Below are 21,186 nucleotides of genomic sequence, written 5' to 3'. Positions count from 1 at the left end.
CATCTCACTCGCCTAACAACACCACCCGGGAAGAGAAAGAAAGAAGCGCCCACAAAACTGCTCAATCATTAATGCAGGTGAAATCGGTTTCATCGGGAACAGTGGGGGGAACGATAAAGTAAAAAAAAAAACTAAATAAATCACCCAATCACGCGACATGCAAATTCGAGGTGCCCTCCACCTGTGAAGGTGAATCCTTCCCAAAACGCTAGGTGGGAATTTCCAGATTCAAACAGGAATTTAAAAATAGTCGTTAAAAACAAGCCACACACGTGCGGTGGTAGAATGGAGCCTTACGCAATCCAACGAATGTGAGGGTGGGTGGAAAAAAAACACGAATCGCCAATTTGTTTCACACTAACCCGGCTCTTCCATAAGCCCATCGTTTTCGCACGATTTTTCTTCCCACCGCGTGAACCCGCACGCACAAGGCGATCCTCCGATCCTTGAAGCTTGATTGAAACAAATGACCGCTCATAAATTCACCCTAGCCGGCGCCTAGTAGGCTTACCTGGTAGCTGAAGCCCGAAAGTGGTACGCGATGTGTCCGCAGACAGACTGGTTTCAGGGAGAAAACCGGGCCCCGAACGATTCTCGTACGGGAGAAACGTGCAAATAAACCCGCCACACAACCACACGACGATCGCACTGTTGCCGAGGCCCACAAGCTGCCACACAGCAACAGAGCAGCAGAAGTACCGAACCAAAACCAGATTGCAACGACAACACACCAGACCCAGTGGAACTCCGGGTTGGCAGACACTTTGGCACACTACACGATCGCGAACGCCACGCAAACCTGCGTCAACACACAACCAGTGAACCAGTGATCAGGTAGGACCTTTCGCGACGATCTGCTCAGCACGACTGGGATGGCTTCGATGGGCCACGGATCGTATTATGCTGAACTGGGTGTTCCCCCTCCCCTCCCTCCCCCTAGCCTCGGTAGGGTGTCACCCTCGATCATCCACCCTTCTTGGATCGGCGAGATGTAGCTACTTCGGGGGGTTGGCAGCCAGCAGTATTTTGTGTGCGTGTGCGCCTGTTTAGAGCCTCGCAGCAACGGACCGGAGCCCTGGTGGGCTTGAGCTGGGCGGGATGGTGATTCGTTTCTATCGATGTGTCGTATCACAGCCCCTATATTCGAGCGAGCGCGCGCAATGGTGTACGTCTGGGTGGATAGGTATGTTGGGCTACATTTTATTTACCACGCGGCCACCCAGTGGGGAGGGAGTTTGCCTCGTGGATACGCGGTGAGTTCGTGTTCGCAAAGTCCGCGAGATGGCACCCATTAGCAGGGCAAGGCCGCTTCTTTCTCTTCACGGCTGGCTCGGTGGCTTACCGAAATGCACCCCACGTACGCTTGCATCTGCTGCAGGGGCTGCTTTTTGGGGGATGACAATTTGCGCTAAAAATAAAAAAAAACCATATGCAATCAGTGAGAATGTCTCTAGTTTTAAACGGAACTGTTGTTATCATGTTCAAAAGCGAACGAGCGCATGAGAACGAACGGCGACGTTTTTGGAAGCGCGAATAAACACAGACCGACGCATTGTTCGTTTAATTATCGACCTGGTACGATCGGTAAACAGTGTTCCCCGACCAGGGATCCGTTTGTTTCTTCCTCGAATTCCTTCTAAAATCAATCCCAGTAGTGTTTGCCTTAGCCAACTCGAATTTTGATAATTTTTCCGATCATTTTTCAGGTATCGATTATGTTTATCCAAGCTTCTTCTTCCAGACACCACATGGTACACGATCTTGTTACTCGATCGTCACATGGCGTACGAACGAAAGCGATGTTCAATGATTGTGCAACACCAGTATTTTCAACGATTTTTGGTGTAACTGTGTAATGCTCTACACCGCATGCGGGTATTAATTAGTACCATTTCGATTGCCTTGTATTTGATCTCGTTTCGATTATCCCCGTGCAGTGCGTTTGATCTTGGGCTAGTCAAAAGTAACGTTCATTATGTGCACATGCTTTAGGGGATGCACATAATGCCCCTAGTGCAGTAACGCAGTGTGACACACTATTGGATGCATCTTTTAACAGCATGTTGTCGACGGTAGTTATGATTTCTTTGCCGTGGCGACGCAATGTCCTTCAGCGTAAAGAAAGTCAACCGGTTATATTTGTGTACATCCTGTAAGCCGGCCAGTAACAATTTGGGTCAACCTTGGCAAAGGAAGGCGAACCAGCCTGGAAACGAATAAATGCTTGCAGAATAAATGCATAAATTAATAGTCTTACCAAAGACCATCATCCGAACGTGAACCTTTGTTGTTTCCTGGTTCACAGCTTGGTTTCTGAGGATATAGGCCATTATGGAGAAGAAATATGATATTTTTTGCACGTTGAAATGGACCACGAGTATGAGATAGGTCCCGCACGTGTTATCTAGAGGATAATGTCTTAATTCAATGCCTTAAAATATTTTTTTTCTTTTGCTCTCGATTTGTTCTAGTCCAATCAACAATCAATTAACAATTTTATACACTTTAAGATATTTTTAACCGTGCGTTTTTGTCAATTCAAAAGTAATGATCATTCCATAAAAGGGGAAAAACAATTCGAGATTGTTGAAGCATTTTGTGCATTTTACGTACAAAATATGAAAATATACTTTATGTTTGTCACCCATATTATATTTTAAATTAGAAAATATACCAAGAATATTCAAATAGTCTTTAAATTTATAATTCCTTACATGTCCGTTGCATGCAGCACAGTCATTCCCCTCAGCAGTTTGGGATGTTTTGACATTTGTTACATAGGGCTGCTTCGTCATCTACAGTGAGTGATATTTGTTTATATTTTCCTTTATTTTTGTGGTGTTTTACATGGTAAATACTGATATTACATTCAGTTTAGGCATTTTATATTTTGTGCTTGTGATGCGGGTCTCTGGGATAAGTGATTGAGTTCATAAACATACTTTTCGGCGGGCAATATTTTGTATATAAAATATCAACAACTAAACGTCGGTCAGTGCGCATGTGTCATCGCGGTGTAAAAGGCGGGAAAGTAAAACACATTTTAACGCATGCCTAAGTGGATTTTAATTGAATGTAGCTAAATTTGTGCGTGCAGTGAGCTTTGGGTATCAGTGTTTCTACCGCAATGTCTGAAAATATGGATGATTTGGAGGTGGGCGAACTGGAGCAGCTGTTGCTAGAAAATTACGACGAAGGCATCTCTGAGGATGTGAACGAGGAGGATGATCCTCACACCAGCAGTGCAACGGATGGAGACAAACGAAAATTGACCGTAAAAGGGTCTAGTTTTCTGCTGACCGATTCCTGCAACGTCGAGGGTAATGCCCCAGAACCTACACCAAAGCCATTTACCAGCGATGCTACCTCAAATGTACGCGATGCAGACATCGATTCGTCGGATGATGAGGAAACGAGAAACTTTCTCGAGCGCAAGTACAATCAGTACGGGCGGCAGATCAACGACATGCTAAAATCGAAGGAAGCCGAAAAATCGGACCAAAAGCTCTCGACGTGGGTCGACCGAAAGTTGTGGCAGATCAATCGAAGCACCCCACAAGCTCCCGCAACTCCTAAGCCCGAAGACAGGACAGCAGGAAAGCAGATTGGTCAGCAGGAACGCACGCCTAATAGGGCAACCCAACAGCCTGTAGGGACAACAGCCCCCAAGGAAAGCATTCCGGCGGTGTTTCAGGCGAACGTGCACACGGATCCCGTATTCGGGTTGCGGATTGTGCACCCGTTGGTGTCCAGTCAGACACTACAGGAACAAATGGAGGGCAAAAAAGCGGTGCCCTTCATGCGGCTGCGGAATTTTGTCGAAACGGCCGATCTTCTGCAGGACTGGGTAATCGGTGGGGTGCTGATTAGCAAAAGTCCCACGAAAATGACGTCCAAGGGGAAGCAATTTGCGATCTGGAAATTGAGCGATCTGCACGGCGACATTAAAACGGTGAGCATGTTCCTGTTCGGGCAGGCCTACAAAGACCTGTGGAAAACGGCCGAAGGCACGGCGCTGGCCATACTCAACCCCAACGTCATGAACGGAAACAGCGACAGAAATACGGAAGCCGCCATATCGATCGACCGCTCCACTAAGGTGATGGTGTTAGGGCAGTCACGGGACATGGGCACGTGCCGGAGTCGAAAGAAGAACGGTGAACGCTGTACGGCCATAGTGAACTTGGGCAAGTGCGAGTACTGCGTGTACCACATTAAGCAGGAGTACAACAAGGCCAGCAATCGAGGTGGGTTAGTGACGTCGACGGGCGGTCGCGGTTTAAATGAGCTACGAAACAAGGTCCTTGGCAAGAATGAGTTTTTCTACGGTGGACAGAGCTACACTGCCATCAAGGCAGTAAAGCACCCGAAGCAGCTGGAAAAAGATCGTCACCGGATGATGACGTTATCGGATTACTTCCGTTCGCCGTTCGAAGGCGGTAATGGAGACGGAGCATCAGGATCCACCCCATCGACATCATCGCCTTCGGTTCCGTCTTATCGTGCGGCAGCTACGACGCCAAAAACGACCTCAAAACCATCGGCAGCTAGAATTGAGCTAAACGTTGGCCAACGCGTGAAGGACGTGAAGCGTTTACAGAGCCTCGGCGTATCGTTGGACTTTTTGCAAACAAAGGGCCAGACGGCTTCTCCGACGGCACAATCTCAAACACAGGCCGTCCAACCGGATCAGGCTCCCACGGCGCCGAACTCACTAGAAAATAGAAAATTTAGCTTCGAACTTGTTCCCCGTTTAAGCAGGGACTCTTTTGATATCGAACTGACTAAGCCTGTAAAAAAGGCTTTGCAATCGCGCGCTCTTGCATCAAAAATAGTGAAGCAGAACCCCATCGAGAAATCGAACCCGAACTTTATCAAGTATCGTGGCACGGAACAAGGCAAGAAGCGTGTTTTGGAGGAAGTTTCCAAGAACTCCGCAAGCGAAGAGCAGAACGCTAAACGACAGAAACTGCAGGATGAAAAGGATGAGCAGGATCGCGCTCGGAAGGAGCACATAAAGCGCATCATGGAGGCGAGTTCGTCCCACCAGGATTTGGTAGTGGCACGGGAGAACATCCAGCAGGAAGACTACTTTAAGACGCTCGAACGCAAAGAAGCAATGGAAGAGAAGATGCTCAACACGTTCAAGGTGGCGTGCAAGGCGGTCAGCTGCGTCCAGTGCAAGTACATCGCCTTTTCCGCTGCGGATCGCTGCAAGCAAGAAGGGCACAGCCTACGCGTGCACGATGCCGAAAAGCGATTTTTCCGATGCGGCGACTGCGGCAACCGTACTGTTAGTCTGTTCCGAATTCCGAAGGTGAGCTGTAAGTCCTGCCAAAGCTCCCGCTGGGAACGGTGCGCAATGATGCGCGAGAAACGTGGAGTGCAGATTGGTGATGTGTTGTCGATTCGGGGCGACGAGGAGAAATATTTGGGCAGTTTGGCTGGAGCAAATGCTAGCCTGAATCTGTTGATGCCGGAGGAAAGTTGAGCCGGAAGCAGCATAAAATAAATATATCACATTTGACTGATATGCAAGTAAGTGCAAACAACATTATAACTCGTTTCTTTTCTAATTCTAACCTTTGCGAAGAATCTGTTAACTAAAACGAAACGATAGAAATTGTTAGAATACTTTACGAATGATACTTTATTTACTCTTCCTACGAGAGCGCTAAGATAAGTTGTATACAAAAAGTGAGATTACGCTATTATCAACGTTTGCTCGAATATCATCACTAGGCTCTAAATTTGTGAAGATGAGGTATTACAGTTTACTGATATCTGCTCCGATGAGTGCGGATGATTGATCGGTTAATTTTGTTCGATGAATAAATAGGCGTTAAGCTATGCCAGGATAGCTGAACTTATAAATGGATGACTAATGAAGGATGAAAGTTTGGAAATGCTTGTACCCATTGACCACACTCGTGATCTCACACGATTGATTTGGATAATGGGTTCAAGCTATAATGTAACGCCTGTTTGGCTTAGTAGTTTACCTCATTACAAGATAACTTTTCAATGCGCAAAGGCATCACCTACAATCATTTCAAAAGAACATTTACTAACCTATACTAATGGGATGATCGTCCACGGACGGTCGTGGAGTACTCCGCTGTAATCTTAATTTTAGAAGGGAAGGTAATGGCCAGATATTATTCTCGATCATTACATCCAACAGTGCCTAACGGCGCATGCTGGACTATTCCTTAAATTCCTGTTTTTTGGTTTAAATACGCAATCCATGCCATCAACGACTTCGCGGAAAGGTGGGCTTTTAAGAGGATGTGTGTCCTGTTCGTGAGCAAGCCTTTTTACGCGAATGGAGCGCGTGATGTATCAGTCTGTCGGAATAATTTGATATTGTTCATGTTCGCACTATTGAGTATTTCATGCAGTTAGTATTCATAAGACGATAAATAAGAGATTCCCTAATGTCATGAATCTAAATGTTGCTTCCAATAGCGGTATGGACGAGTGAAAATACTCGACGTGAAACCTAGCCCTTGTTTTGAGGGCATCAACTAAGCGATAAGTATACGGCGAAATCAAAGGCATATTAGAGCGACTAGAGGGGTTTGGAAGAGGGATAGCTAAGGCAAGGAAGCATACCAATCGGGTATAGTGTTGGCTCAGCCTTGTGCCCGATTCGTTTACCAATTGTTGAGAAAATCGAAGCCTTTGCTGTTACCGAGCAGACTGTTCAGCTCGTCATAGTTTTTGTCGTCCTCCTCGACTGAGGACGATTGAGCACGGTGAAGGCACTCGTTTTTAGTGCTCTTGGTGAACAGGTTCACCTTATCGTTGTCTGTGTCGAACTCGTCCTGCTCGAGCGTGCCATCGATTTCATCGCTGCCGGTGATCGAAGCGGCTGAAGCCGCGGTCGTCATTTCCATCGGTGCTTGGTTGAAAATGAGATTGTTAAACTTACTCAAAAATCCAGCCCCAGTAGTCTTCGTTCCGTACGCTTCCTCGGTCAAGATCAGGTTCTGTTCACTATCGTACATTGCGGTGGGTCCATCGTGCTCCTTCGCCAAGCCTTTGAGTGCGCCGTTCCCCTTCGCGAGGCTACTCGAATCGTCCGATTTCGGAGATTTCAGCATCAGCTTCTTCGCTAGCAGACCAGCTGCTTTTGCACTGGACACTTCTGCTTTTGGATCCTTTTCCCGTGGGAAGATATTCAGATTGATTTGGCTTTTGGTCTTATGTGAGAAAGGAGCCGAGTGTTCGTCTCTGTATAATCCTACACTGTCATCCGTGACAACCTTGCGGCCAGTCCGGACGTACTGGAAAGTCTGCAACCGGCGACCGTCGTACAGGTTCGCGTTTCGATCCTCCTCACCGTGTACACCGTTGGTTTCGTCGTCATCATCGCCTCCTAAGATTCGCTGCAGCGAATCGGACGATGTGGAGAAATTGTCAAAATATTTCAGCGCTAACTCGGGTTTGATGATCGTCTCGTTCACGATTTCCATCTGCTCTTCGCGACTCAACTCATCCCAGATGTGTTCGTACGCACCACGGATTTCGTCAATGTCGAGAGAGATCTTTTTCGAGATCTCGTTCAGATTAGCGAAGTAATTCGACACGTAGGTTCGATCCAGTGTGGAGTCCATCGCGCACGAAACTGAAACCACTTTCGCAGTCCGTCGAACTAACTCAGTAGAGCGCGCTGGCGCCCGCGTATTGCTGGAAAACGCCCTTTCGACGGGTGATCGGCTCCGTACGCAGATGATGGCAATAGCCTCTTACGCCTCGAGATAGCAATCAGAGCGTGTCGAAAACGCTGGATCTACGTTGCTGCGGTATGTAATCACCCTATCCACCCCGCGTTTTCGCGATCTTTGGTGTGCGGGTTCTTGCTCACCTAATCAATTGCCCGTTTAATTGCACTTCTCGCTCGACGGTATAAGTTGTTGCTTTGCATATATATTTGACCAACCCCAAAATAATTATTTGATACAAGGGAAAAGCTGTAACAGAAAAAACATTCGTCAGATATTGTCACTTTCTTTATAACCCAAGTTTTCGATGATATTGCACACACACCTTGTGAGATAATAAGCTGATTACAGATTTTTGTGCTTAGAATAACGATCGACAACCCGCGAAAGGGTAAAAATTAACTTTTAATTAAACATTTACGAAACTGTTCGCTACGATAGTAGCATCCAAAACAAACACGCATACAATTACACTTGCGTTTGAAATGTCAAGTTGACTTAACCTTTCAAATCTGGCTCGCGATCAATTTGTTCGTTGTTTAATCTATGAAATTGTTTGCAAAGTAATAGTTTTGCGTCTAGTTATAGACATTTTACTATTAACGCAAACTTTTCTATATAATACTCATTATTATGCAGTATGTATTGGTCTCTGGTGTATTAATGAAATGATATATGCATTCAAATCCCCTATTTGATCATATAGCAGTTTATATAGTAATTTTTAGGGCCTAAGACATTATAATTTTTAACACTAGTTATGTGTTTAAAAAACTGTAGAAAATAGACTCACGTAAGGGTTTCCAGTGCCAAGAATTAGCGTATAATCCAAGCCTTAAACATTTACATTCATAACCGATCTGATGAATAGTTCCTAAAACTAAACCCAATGGAGTATACTGGAAGTCATCTCGAGGCTTTCGAACAATAAAATTAAGTTTTATTGGATAACGCTAAATTTGTTTTGCTATTATAATGTTGCTGCAAAAGATGTTTACTTCAGCAGAGGACGCACAAGGTGAAGATGCCCAATGAAAAGTCCTGCCATAGACTTAAACGTGTAGATAAACACATGCTGGTAAACCATTGGATCTTCCGTTACGTTGAAGTTATTTGCAATTCTTACACCAGAACGGAACGGGATACCATGAATGTTTTTTTTTGTTTCTTGAAGATTGATTGCTTCTTGAGTTCTGTTTTCTATGACACAGGTCCGATGTGTTTTGTAACGATCTGGATTTCTTTATTTGTTGTAGGTAATGCTCTCCAGATTTTAAATATTAGTTGGTTATGCTTTTCATTTCATTTCTACAGCAGGATGGCAGGAAGATGCTGCTCGATTCTTAGACTGGAGCCTTCTCTACCAATTTGAACCAATGTCCGCACTCGCAGCGTTTTGGCTGGCCCTAAAATGCACAGAAACAAAAGTAGATGCATTATTACTTAGAACTAAAATTTGATCAAAATTTCGTATCGATGAACTATAAACATCAAAGCTGTACAATCTTTTTCATCCTACCTGGTACAGCCACATCCACTGGACATAGGTTTGGTCTTCCTCGCCTGCAAAGAATGAAGCATACGTATGTTCAGTAAGATTCTGAGCCACCTTAGTAAACTATCACAAAACAGTTCTGTACTTACAAACGCAGCCGACTAGACGGGCATCGAAAGCCGATGGGATTAGGTTGGGGCTGTCCTTGGTACCCGGTCCGCGCTTGAACACACGCATATCAAAGGGATCTGGATTACCGGCCTGCTTGGCAAGCAGCTCACGCTTCTCGATACCAGTGGCATGTTCAATCGGGTCGTTCATCACTGCAAGAAATCCCCGAAAACAAACTTAATAAATTCCTCCATTCATCTGGCACGACGATGGAAACATCTTCCAGCTCCGAGGGTGTCTTGTCAGTCGGGACTACATTAGCGGAGAATTTTCAGCGAATTTATTGACTTTTTCCAGCGAAAGTTGGATCAATCGGTAAGACTCTTTGTTGTGCATCATTTCGTCAAGGATTGCATCTAATGTTGGTTCGAAGGATGCGGATTTTTACCGATTGAAATTACGTAAGCGCACTTGCTGGTTTCGGTTCCATTCTCTCACTTGGCTGAGATGAAAATTTTGATCGTCTCATCTCTTTCGCTCTTCCGGGCGGTCACACGCGAAAATGTGTTGTGCAATATCGGTCACCAAAACTTACTTTTACAAAATCGAACTGGCGTGTAGGTCACATTTCGCTTGGTCGCGGCCAGGACGATTCTTCCGCACAGAGACGCCATTGCAGTGGATGCTTTGTACGTGAAAGATGTAGAAGAAAAGTGGTAGTTTTCGCTGTCGGAGAAGTGTAAAAATGTCTTCGATTTGTTCCGATGTCTTCTTTCAGCCTTCTGTCAAACGTCACTGTCAAAGAGGTTGTCATATGAGGGAACGATTCTCGCTCGTATTTTGCTTCTCTCGTCAGACCAAGGTGAGCACAGTTGAGATGCTCTTTCCACTGCTATTCTGTTCTCATCTTGTCTCACCATTTATATATTTACTTTGATTTGATCATCTCTTGTCCTTTGATCCTTTGAAATTAATTTTTAATTTAGAAATTATGGAAAATTTATGTGTAGAACCAATATTGCAAACTAAACAATTGAACACAATCGTATAGAGTTCGAATCGGTATATTTAAATAAGACCTGTTAAATCAATGTGATACATATTTAAATTTTGATTATTATAAAACTATATATTCAGCATGATAGATAAAGTTACTATATAAAGCGTACTACTTAATCCTTGTCTAACTTTTTGTAGTGCGCAATCTTAACGCTGATCGCGTTCAGAATCTCCTTTGGGGACATTTTCTGATCGTCCTGACAGACCTTAAGAATGCGTCCGCATTCCTGAATAAAATATCCCAACTCTTTCTCGTCAATCGTATGCGGTCCCTCGTGACCAGGAGATAGGCATTTGTTGGTTAGTTGTGCTATCTGTACCTTTTCTGAGCTGAACGCTTCGTCCAAATCAAACAGCTCTAAAGGAGGCGCCGGCAGGTCGCTGAATATTGGCTGGAACACCTGGAAAAAGGAAAAAAACCAACACTAGTTCAAACGACTTCCGAGATGAAACTCTTGCCCGGTCAAGGTTTTCTTGTTCGCTTTCAGCAAGCTGTAGTTCTCTCCAACCCAAAGTAAACCTGAAAGTACTACATTTTCGCCTCGCTTACCGCAAGCTGCAGCGGTGGTAACGGAATCTCAAACTGCGGTTTGATGATCTTCAGCGGTTCATATTGCACATCTAGCTTTTCGTACGTGCTGATAACATCGCGCAGCAGATCGTTGTTGATTGAGTAGAGCGACATATCAAATAGCTTCTTGAAGTCGGCCGGAATGTCGTAATCGAGCGAATCCATTAGGCATATCTTCGGCTGCTCGGCCAGATAGATCGTATCGGGTATGACGGCGTAGTCATTTATCTGCCGGTGCAGTAGGAAAATAAAAGAGTTGCAATACTAGCCTCGGGCGTATGCCGGCATCTAGGGAACAGCCAACAATGCCTACCTCCAGGTCGTTGAAGTCGGACGCTTTGAATTGGAAATCGTCCTGTAGAATCAGCGCCAACAGGCTGTCCCACAGCGCGGTATTTACCTCGTTGGAGATGTACTTGTCCTGGAACATGTGTCCCGAGCCGATCGCAATCAGCTTGCCGTTGCTTTCGTTCTGAAAGCACCCAGCTAGCGGTCGGTTGAAAGGGTATACTACTGGGCCAGTCGTGAGCAGCACGTTAGCCGGGCTAATGACGTTCATCGTCGCGCCGAAGGGATACACGAACTGCGAAAAATAGGAACCCATCATGACCGTTGCCCCGGCGGTGCAGGATCATTAATCTAAGCGGAGGCGGTGTTGAAAATCGCTACGTACCTCGACTTTGTATTTATTGTCCATGAAGTCGAACGATGTGAGGATACTTTTGCTCGCTTCCAGCAGTAAATTATTCATTGAATCGCAGCTCACTCCACCGCTGATAAGGGCTTCCTTCGGGTGGAAGTATTTGTAATACTGGGGTCGCACAACGACATCTGGGAAGGGGGAGGAAAAAGGAAAATACCATAAATGCTTCCGGTTGGATGATCGACTCCTGATTGCACAGTGATACCGTTGTTGATGGTCATTCCGTAGTCTTCCAGAAGGAAGTTGACATTCGTGTTGAACTGCATTTCTCCACCTTCACCCAGCAGAAGTAATAGCCGACCGCCATCGTTGATGTAGTCCTTGCAGAGGAAAAAAAATTGCTTACGTTCTCAAAAATATGAATTCAACGCGAGGAATGACCAAGATGCCCACCTTTAGGTATTGGAACTCAGTTTCGGTGAACTTTTCCTGCGGTCCAGCCAACACAAACACCGTGGCCGTCTTGAGGAGTTCGGGAGTGATGTCACTTTTATTGCTGTCGGGGAAAAGGACGGGTTAGTGTTCTAACGCTCGCCAATAGTGCCCCAATGGCATTGCACTTCTCACCTATCGACGCGATGGTTCACCTTCAGCTTGCGATGGAGCGTTTTGTAGTTGTCCGCCAGCTTGAACAGCTCGTTCTTCGAGACGTTGAACAGAATCGTCGCATTGCTCATGGTTGGCGTCTTCAAACGCGGCACTTTAATCGCCGCGACCTTTACCGTTTGAAACTCGACACCGCCGTCCCAGCTTGCCCCGAGCTACTGGCCTACCAGTGACTACTAGTTCCAATATCTTTGCGCCACCAAAGGTCCACGTAAACAAACGTCACGTGCCGGGTGTGTTTTGGAAAACTCCGAAAAGCAAACTGTTTGCCAAGGACTGGTTGCCATGGAAATGTTCGCATTTGCCCGCGAGCCGTTACCCGGTCTCGTGGAACGTTATGTAGCGTTACACCGAACCGAAGGTGCGCCACGTGTGATGAAGAGGCGCGAGGGTGGTAAATATCGTCATGCTACAACACATCTATCATTTCCCTGCCGTTCCCGGAATGTCGAATGTGCTCGAGTTTCTTCGAGGTGCTCGTATGTGGAATTTTTCCGTAGCAAACACATACGTGATATCCTTCGGGGAGCCATTATCGATTAACGATGATCAACCGGAACAGCTGCGAGGAAGCTCGGCTGCAGTGGGAATAATAAAAAAGCGAACAATAAAAAACTCATGATACGCCAGAGCTATTTTAAAAAATGTCATTTGTTTTTTACCTCTTCCTCCCGCCACAGGCGCTCTTTCGAGTATTTTCTTCACCTCACCCACCACGACCACCCGCTCCGGTCCACGCACATGATCGGTCCGTTTGCGGAAAGACACGGCAATAAGTAAGTATTAAATGAAAGTGTTAAGCAATTTACGACTCTGTCAGCTCGGTTACGATTCATTTATCTTGCCCCTTGGATCGCTTACACATCGCGCCCCGTTCAGGCGGCCAGAACGTTACGCGAATCGACCCGGACGGATGCAGATGCACGCGTTCATCCCTTGCGTTGGAAGTGAGTCCGAGGTCCGTTTTGACCATTCCGAGAGCAAGCCGTTCTGCCTCGACGGTGGTCCGGATCGGACCATTGGCATCGCTTCTGCTGCCGTTGCTGCATCTGGCATCTGGGGTACGATAAAATCATGTTTAACATCTTGTATTACCGACCCTCGCGTCCTCGGGCTGAGGCTGGGCGTTTTTTTTTGTGTCTCTCCCTGTTACGCTTCGTCCATCCTTCGAGCTCGCGCAGGACACCCATATTCGGGATATTCGGGGCATCGATTCCGTTCGATTTCGGTGCATTTCGGTGCGTGCCGCTGTTCGACCCTGAAGTCGCTAATCGTCGCATCTCGAATCGATGCTGATAGTGCTAATTGGAGGGAAAATCAACCACCCTGGAGTATTCCACCCCCTTCTCAAGGGGGTGGTGGAAACTCGAAACTTACCCTGCCACTGGGTGCTAGAGAAGGGTGGGTGGGTGGTTGTGATGGCTCGAGCAGAGCGACGGATGGCCGTGGATTCGGCGCTCAGGTGGTGTGAATTTTGTTATTCTGCAGTTGCTTATCGAAGCGGGCTTATCTTCGATTTATGGCACCCGGCATCGACGAGTGGCAGGGCCAGCGTGCGTTCGATCGTTTTGCTGCTCTTTGGGCTTTTTTTCCTCCTTTTTCTTTCTTTCTCGTGCTGTTCTGCAGCCGAGATGGAGGATTCAGGACCGATTTCGCGATTTGTTGCCTTGCACGGTCGGAATGAATTGTAAATGTCTTTCGATGCACGTTTTAACGTGCCGGACCCATTAACCCTTGAAGGCGGACGAAAGAAGTGAAGATGCATAAGGAAATCTCGAGATGACGATGAAAATTAATTCCAGAATTTTCTTTCACTCTCCTTTTCAGAGCAATTTGCTGAATAAGAACGCATTGACATCCTACTGCATAGGAGTTCGTAAAGCTACTAAATAGGTATGGTAATTAATTTCTTTCACAACACTTTTACATTATGTATCATTATTTCATTACACCAATATGTAATATTTCTTGAGAACAAAAAAATCCATAACAAAATTCGCTCGTACCTTCACCAAAGGTTAACCGAGCGTTTACTTCTTCCCCGTGAAGATTTGTCCCGTCCAAGCTCACAGGAGGCTGGGTGTGAACTTATTTATGCTTTGCTCTCGCGCCAGCCAGCCTCACCCATGGCACCATCCCACGACGGTTCGCCGGTGGTCGGGAGAAATTCCCGGGCGCGAGGATTACACCTTTACACGAGCCGTAGCAAATGCGCAATGCATGTGCAACGTGTTCCGGCTGTACAGACTGTTCGGTTTTGTTCGAATCCTGCAATTGTTACAGCGACAGCGAATTTGACAGTTTACACTGGCCGCGTACATGAATTCGATTTGTACATCCAATGGGTTTTTGGGAGCAACAGGAGAATGGGAACGCTGCTTTTCAACCCATTTTGCTTTTGTTCTTTTGTTTTGCCGTTTGTTTTTGGTAGAATGGATGTTCTAGTGCGCCTTCCACGCCACACCGTCTTCTACCATCGATGTCCTGTCAGAGTCCCAAAGGTGGCTACCAAAGGTGGCCAGAAGGAATGGTCGAGTGTGATAGCGATCCTCACTCTCAGGCTCTGGACGTTGCCACGCGAGACTACATAAATATTCCACCTCGGTGGCTGGGCACAGGGTGACACGGTTGGATTCGGGGAACAGAGCGCGACCTAGGCAAAAAGGCTGGCACACTCGCACCGGAGGACCCACTCGAAGCTCCAAGCGTACACTAGGCTGTCACCCAAAAAAAAAAACCAGCCGTAGACTTCGATGAGACCAGCGGAGAACCAGCGAAAGGAAGCGGAAAACCGGATAGCGCCGCGGTTCTCGACGTCGAGCGAAACGGGAACGGTCGAATTCCCCCTGGGGGAGCCGTTTTCGACGCGTTCCGGGGTAATTTATTCTCGACAATTATGCTGCTCATGTTGTGACATAAATTTTCGTTAGTATTATGCTTCCCTTCTGCCTGCGTTCTTAGAGAGGGAGGCCGTTCTCATTCTCTTTCTTTGGTTCGTTTGGTACAAGCCACGAGGTGTGCGTTCCCGCGAACCCGCCAGATGGGAAAGTGCTGAAGTGAAATATGGCTATTTGATCTGATTTGATTTTTATCGACCCTGGTTGGCCGTTTTTTTTCCTATCCGGCTCCGTTCCTATCCGGGCAAGTGATTTTTCTAATCTACCTACCTCGATCGCCGGTTCACACGGACACGCACAGCTTTATCATACGAGTTACATCCCTTTAATTGATTTAGCGGAATCGTTTTTGCTCTATTAATTGCATCTTTAACGCGAGCTAGAGCACTTCGTTAGCCTCGAATGTTGTTCAGGTATGAAACTAATGGGGGTTTTAATTTTGCTTTCCTGCAAAAAAGGATGGCTTGTAACACTTAAAATGCGTTGTATGCATTTTTTTAAACCTCAGCTAAATAAGGACTAGTGGAACATAGTCCGACTACAGTACGATAGGTGAGCTTCATCGTGGGAGCATCGAGAGGAATTTTCTATGTTTATGAAACCGGAGAACCTAGTAGTGGCGAAGATAAGTACACAAAAAAGTAAACGGAACCCAAAACAAAAACCGATCACATTCTGGCGAATCACCGGCGACCGGGCTCGCAGGTCTCGTCCCGGGAGTTGCTGCGGCAAATGAAGCCACTTTCGATTCCCGCAATGCTAGTGCCGTGCGTCAGCAAAACAAAAATAAAGCAAGAGCACCAGTGTGTTTGTTGCATTCCCAACCACCCCGTAGCTGCTTGCTCCAAAGGACCACGGATGGATGGATCGTATGGGAGCGTTGTTTAACCGTAATCGGATCCCCGACAAACTAATTATACTCAATAGAACCTTGAGCTGTGAACCGCCGCCGGGACACGGGTGCACGGACGAAAACGGTCGATTCAGCGGGCTCCAGCGGGTGACAAACGCGTGCCTTATCGGCACCACATTGATGTGTGCATCCTCGACTTATTAGGGGATGTTGGGGGGGGGGGGGGGGTGGTGGTGATGCGACGGAGAGTGTAAACAAAAGGTATGCGGAGATGGAACTGTGGAAGCCGCCCGATGGAAGTTGGGAAGTCGAGAAGGGAGATCAACACACGGGTGCCTTTTTGTGATGCATTTCCCACATCGTGCTGTTTATTATTTCACGAACATTGGACCTGAATGCAATGGCGGACCCGAGTAGCAGTAGCAACGCAATTGCGACAGAAGTCAAAGATTTCAAGAGAAATAATTATCATTCGATCCCAGCGAAGGGGTTTCGTCGATGCGGTTGTCAGGCAAATAGATCACAGGTTGCTATGTTGCAGCAAGTCATCTCAGGCGCACACTGTCAACTTGGGGCTCCATCGACACGCTCAAACGTCAAGCTCAATCCACCCAGCTCTACCGGACGTGTTTCCGCGCCAGCACAGCACAGGATACCGAGCGTATCAGGTAGTATGATGGCCTTGTCTCTCTTGCCAGGCATTGCCCGGAAACCGCTGGAAACCGCTGACGGATGCGGTCGGTTCCGATGCGCCATCTTGGCGGTGGTGAAGGATGGCAACGTCGATCCCGTTGTTGGCTGCGGTTGCCATGGTTGTCCCCCCACGTTCGCGTTGACAATTTCCAAACGCTCTCGAAACGGCACAGGCTAGAGCACGCTGTCAGCGAGCGTTCCGAAAAGCACCCCTTTTCGGATGCACCTTTTATGCGGATCTCTCGTCAGCCTAGATGCGCCTTGGCACCTTTTCGCTTCGTTGCGGGACGGAGAATGTGAAGCCGGATGGATGGCTTCTCGAATTGCCGGTGTTTGCGATGGTACAGCTCGTTTCGTTTCTTTCGTGGCCGTCTGTGCCGTGGCGCGTGTGTTTTTGTGCGTAAAAGGCTTCGGTTTGTTGCACAGAGTCATAGGAAATTTAACCATTTAACGATTGGAAATGTCTTGAAAATTTTGGAAGATAAATAATGTTTTGTTTAAACGACTGCAAATCCTGTAAGAAAATGTACATAATTTGTCATAATTCCATAAGGAGCATCGATTTCATTCATCTATTTCGAAGGGTTTCGCTTTCCTCGCACCAGAAAGGCGGTTTTTCGTTGCACAATCTCACCCTTTTAGAGTGTCCCCCAGCGCACCAAGGTTAACTCGCGTGTTGCAGACTTGGTGCTCAACGATTAATGGCCACCCATTTGCCATTGGCTGTAGTTTTTCCGGTTGTCGCTAGGCTGGGATGGTTTTAGAGGGAGCAGTTTAGGGGCTTCTTTCGTTAGAAAAGCGAACACAAAAAAACACAACGCCCAACCGAGGGTAGACATGATGCGTTTTTTCACCCATCCCAGCACTGTCGGCTTACCTTTCCCCGTCTGCTGGAGAAGCGAACGCTTCGGTGCACTTTTGGGCTGAAGAAATCCTGCCCTGGTAACGAGACACCGGTTGAGGGTCCGTACTGTTCCGAGCCGCTGATCGGGTGGAATTGTAACGGCAGCTTTCTATGGTGGCAAAGCTAACCCGTACCGGACGCTGTGCAAGATAATGTCACAATTGTTGGCTGCAACCCGCTGGTGTGACGAGTGAATGCACTATTTATGGGTGCAGTAATTCGTGTAGGTACTAAAAGGCGGCTTGGAAGCATCATAGCTAGTGTAACGATATTTTGTGGCAAGGAAACTGTACTTGTATTGTTAAAAATCAGCCAAACCCGAAGTGGACAATGTTGCGAAATGGTTTGCCTTTTTTAGCCCTTTTCAACCTGAAGAAAAATTGTTCCAAAAAGGAAATAAAAAACGATGCAACAAGCCAGCAACCGTTCCATAGTGAGAACGAAGTGAGATGAAAAGCGTGAGAACCGGCTGCCGTGGTGTGAGATAGCGAATGAGAAAGCGTGCGCTCGTGTGCGTGAACCGGTATCAAATGGGAGTGGTTAAGCGCATGCGAGTTTGAACCGGTTCTCTTTCGCTTGCTCCTCCCACGGTCGCGGAATGTCCTGGCGCAGACCGGTTCCGGTTCCTTGCGCTGTTAACTTTCCGCTATGCTCACTCAACAGTGCAGTGAAGAAGAGGCCGCAGGAGGTTGGAAAAAATTTCATTAAACACCGAAGTATGCCATCGATAAGCAGTATTTGCATTTGGAGGCGCCAATCGGTGGCGTAATTTATTTTAAATTAAACACCATACATATGCTCGCGGACGGTGGTTCCGCGCCTCGTAACCGGATATGGGACGTTGCAAATGAACACACGTGGCGGCAGGAGTGGTGTACGGAAAAGCGCACTCCTTGTATAATGTTCGTGAATTTTAAATGTCGAACGATTCCGTCCGTTGATGCTTTCGTCGAGTCACCATTGAAAGCCGCATCGGTTGCACAATGAAGCGAATAATCTATTTTTAAGCGATTTTCAGTGATGCTCCATTACCGGGAAGTGTTATTCGATGCAACTGCCGGTTGGTGAGGCGGGAGGTGACCGATATAATTAGTTTTTATCCATTTTAACGATAGAATTTCACCCGCTTTTTCCGGGCAATAGAAGGGCAGTTTTTGGTAACGTAAATTGTTGGGAATATATATCATGCATCCCATTTACGCTAGTCGAGGGGGATAGCTGCAACAAACCCATCGTCCTTGGGCCGCTTGGGGATAGGATCGGAAAGAGTGAGTGGTGGAAAATTACAATTACAGGACGGGAGCGCGTGGTAATGACCAATTCCGTCCGATCGGTTTACTTCTTCCTCGATTCCGGGGGTATGCGTGCGTGGACGTAAAATATGAAACCTCCAATTGTCGAGTCCGGTCCCATTTGCTGGTTAATTAATGCCACGAGAACCACTCAGTGACCCGGGGGAAAAGGGTACCCGGCGGACATCCGATTAGCTCCAAGAGCATCGCTCCGTTCGTCCCGTGACAGTTGCCATTTTGCTCTCTCCTCGCTCCTTCAACCCCATCCATTGGACTCCATCTTCATTCGGCGTTTGGTGGAGCGCCGGCGCGTTTTTTTGTGTTTTATTTCTGCTCTGCCCACGGTTGGGGTGCGCGTTTTAATTACAATTCGCAATTGGCCGAGCACCGCTTGTTGCCTAATTATCGTTGGGTCCAGCACTCGTGGTAATTGTGCGAAGAATTGCTCAAATTAGTGCCATTAATCATGCACACGTCCAGGCTCGCGCGTTGGGAGACCATGGACAGGACAAATCATCCCCCTTGCATGGGTGGTTTGGGAAGGCAATTTTCCAGCCACGAAACGGCCCAAGATCGTGCTGTGCCGGAAAGTTCAAATGGAATAACGCCGCCACCGGTACCGGAATCGCGTCCATCGGCAAAAACGAACGAAATTACGTGTGCCCGCGCATCTTAGCATCGCACGGGCGTCATCGTGGAAAACACCGTGCCAATACCACGGCGTAATGCGACACCGCGAGAAGCCGCCTGCGCGGGGCGAAACTCCTTCCACCCCACCCAGGTTCAACCCTAAGAACACCCAGAAAATCCCGGACCGACATCAGGGCGCACACCATTAGCGGTGGGGCAGGAATTTCCACGACGCTTATCGCTCGGTGACCATCTCCGGGGCGGAACCAGAACAAGACACGTTCGGGCAACAAAAAAGAAAGAGAGAGAAAGAGAAAAAAAAGGAAAAAGGGGAACGCCGTGAAAGGAAAATGCGGAGCGTTTATGCAAACCGACGGCGGGGCTGTAATTAATTATCACATTTATCGGATTTGTTAATCTCGTGCACTGTAAACACTTTCCGAGGCGTCGCGCGGGTTCCTTTTTGGTCCTAGGGGTACCATGGGGAGCCGCGAAACCCCTCCCAGTGGACAGCAGCGTCCAGGGTTGTGCTGCAGCGTCGCGGGTTTCTGCTGGAACTCCGTTGGCCGTGGCGCGAAGTGTTTCTGATGAAAGCGGACGTCTGTCGTGTAATTGCTGTAATCATTCTCACATAATTCTTTTACTTTGTCCCGGCATGGCTTGCCTTGTTTTGTTTGCTTGTTTGCCACCATGGTTGAGCGAGTCGCAGGTCACTTTGATGAGGCGTTTTTTGACGTCTGTTGTCCGTTGGGAGGGTTGTGTCAACGCAAACTCACGTGTGCTTCGTGGAATCCTGGTTGGGTTTGATGTAAAATTTACCTTTTTTTTTGTTGCCACATTTAGTACAGGCTACCCACAAAATGTTTCCAATCGCTGTTCAATTTTATATGTGATTAGATATAGTTAAATACGCGTCAGTTGTACCGAAACTTATCGGTTTCGAAACGCAGTTCCATACATCACAGCACTTTCAACGCCTTCAACATGTTAGATTGCACCCACGATGGGCTTACAACACAATTAACTTAGAACAAAATGATTGCGCTAACCATCATCGCCCGCCCACTAAGAAACCACCACTCGAAGAAGTGTGGAAATTCCGCGAAACGGTTACGTCCAGTTTTCCGGGCTGGCGTTTTGGTTGGCCCACAAAAAACTCTCGATGCAACCATTTCCAGCGAAACGACCCCAAACAATGCGTGCCACACAGACCGACGTGGCGTGCGAAGTGAAAGCCGATCCGTGGCCGGTTTCGATTTCCTCGGATTTGGCCGCGAAACCGCGACGTGCCTGTCGTGACAGAAGACATGAGCGCACGTCGACGCACGATACCACCTCGGTGTCGATCTTGATCTGAAACGAAAAGCGAAATAAACCGGCCACCGTCTCACTCCGTCTCGCTTGCTCCTTCCGGGCTCCTTACGTGCCTAGGTCCGACCCCTCGCTCTCTCCCCGCCTATCCTTCCACCACACCGTGGGTCGGGGGACCGAAACGGGACCTTGGAAAGATCATCTCCTTATCGTGTTACTAATTAAACTATTAAATTTAAATCAGTTTACATTTCGGGGTGGTGCGGGTTTCGGGACTGACCGCGTGCCGCCTAGCGCGGGCGTGTGCGTGTGTGTGGACTTACAGTTGAGGAAT

The 21,186-nt window shown here is 47.4% G+C and overlaps 4 protein-coding genes across 4 annotated transcripts; 1 reads left to right on the top strand and 3 right to left on the bottom strand.

Moving 5' to 3' along the window:
• The first annotated feature begins 3,127 nt into the window (after positions 1-3,127).
• Positions 3,128-5,491, top strand: LOC128726440 (protein MCM10 homolog). Its single transcript, XM_053820253.1, has one exon. The coding sequence runs from the start codon at positions 3,128-3,130 to the stop codon at positions 5,489-5,491; it is 2,364 nt and encodes a 787-aa protein (XP_053676228.1).
• Positions 5,492-6,526: 1,035 nt separating this feature from the next.
• On the bottom strand, positions 6,527-7,619 carry LOC128726726 (uncharacterized). The gene has a single exon (XM_053820550.1). It carries the CDS (start codon positions 7,617-7,619, stop codon positions 6,657-6,659), a length of 963 nt encoding a protein of 320 aa, XP_053676525.1. The 3' UTR covers positions 6,527-6,656.
• A 908-nt stretch (positions 7,620-8,527) lies between these two features.
• On the bottom strand, positions 8,528-10,102 carry LOC128722843 (cytochrome c oxidase subunit 5B, mitochondrial-like). Its single transcript, XM_053816526.1, has 4 exons — positions 9,929-10,102; positions 9,372-9,545; positions 9,247-9,290; positions 8,528-9,133 (listed from the first exon to the last, which is right to left on the bottom strand). The coding sequence occupies exons 1-4, from the start codon at positions 10,005-10,007 to the stop codon at positions 9,071-9,073; spliced, it is 360 nt and encodes a 119-aa protein (XP_053672501.1). The 5' UTR covers positions 10,008-10,102; the 3' UTR covers positions 8,528-9,070.
• A 403-nt stretch (positions 10,103-10,505) lies between these two features.
• On the bottom strand, positions 10,506-12,343 carry LOC128726424 (intraflagellar transport protein 52 homolog). Its single transcript, XM_053820233.1, has 7 exons — positions 12,234-12,343; positions 12,060-12,162; positions 11,872-11,986; positions 11,637-11,794; positions 11,277-11,546; positions 10,943-11,191; positions 10,506-10,793 (listed from the first exon to the last, which is right to left on the bottom strand). The coding sequence occupies exons 1-7, from the start codon at positions 12,341-12,343 to the stop codon at positions 10,506-10,508; spliced, it is 1,293 nt and encodes a 430-aa protein (XP_053676208.1).
• Positions 12,344-21,186: the final 8,843 nt, after the last annotated feature.

The sequence above is a fragment of the Anopheles nili genome, chromosome 3 (genome assembly GCF_943737925.1).
Source record: "Anopheles nili chromosome 3, idAnoNiliSN_F5_01, whole genome shotgun sequence".
Lineage (NCBI taxonomy): Eukaryota > Metazoa > Arthropoda > Insecta > Diptera > Culicidae > Anopheles > Anopheles nili.
The sequence above is the reverse complement of the archived record's forward strand: the minus strand, read 5'-3'. Positions and strand labels throughout refer to the sequence as shown.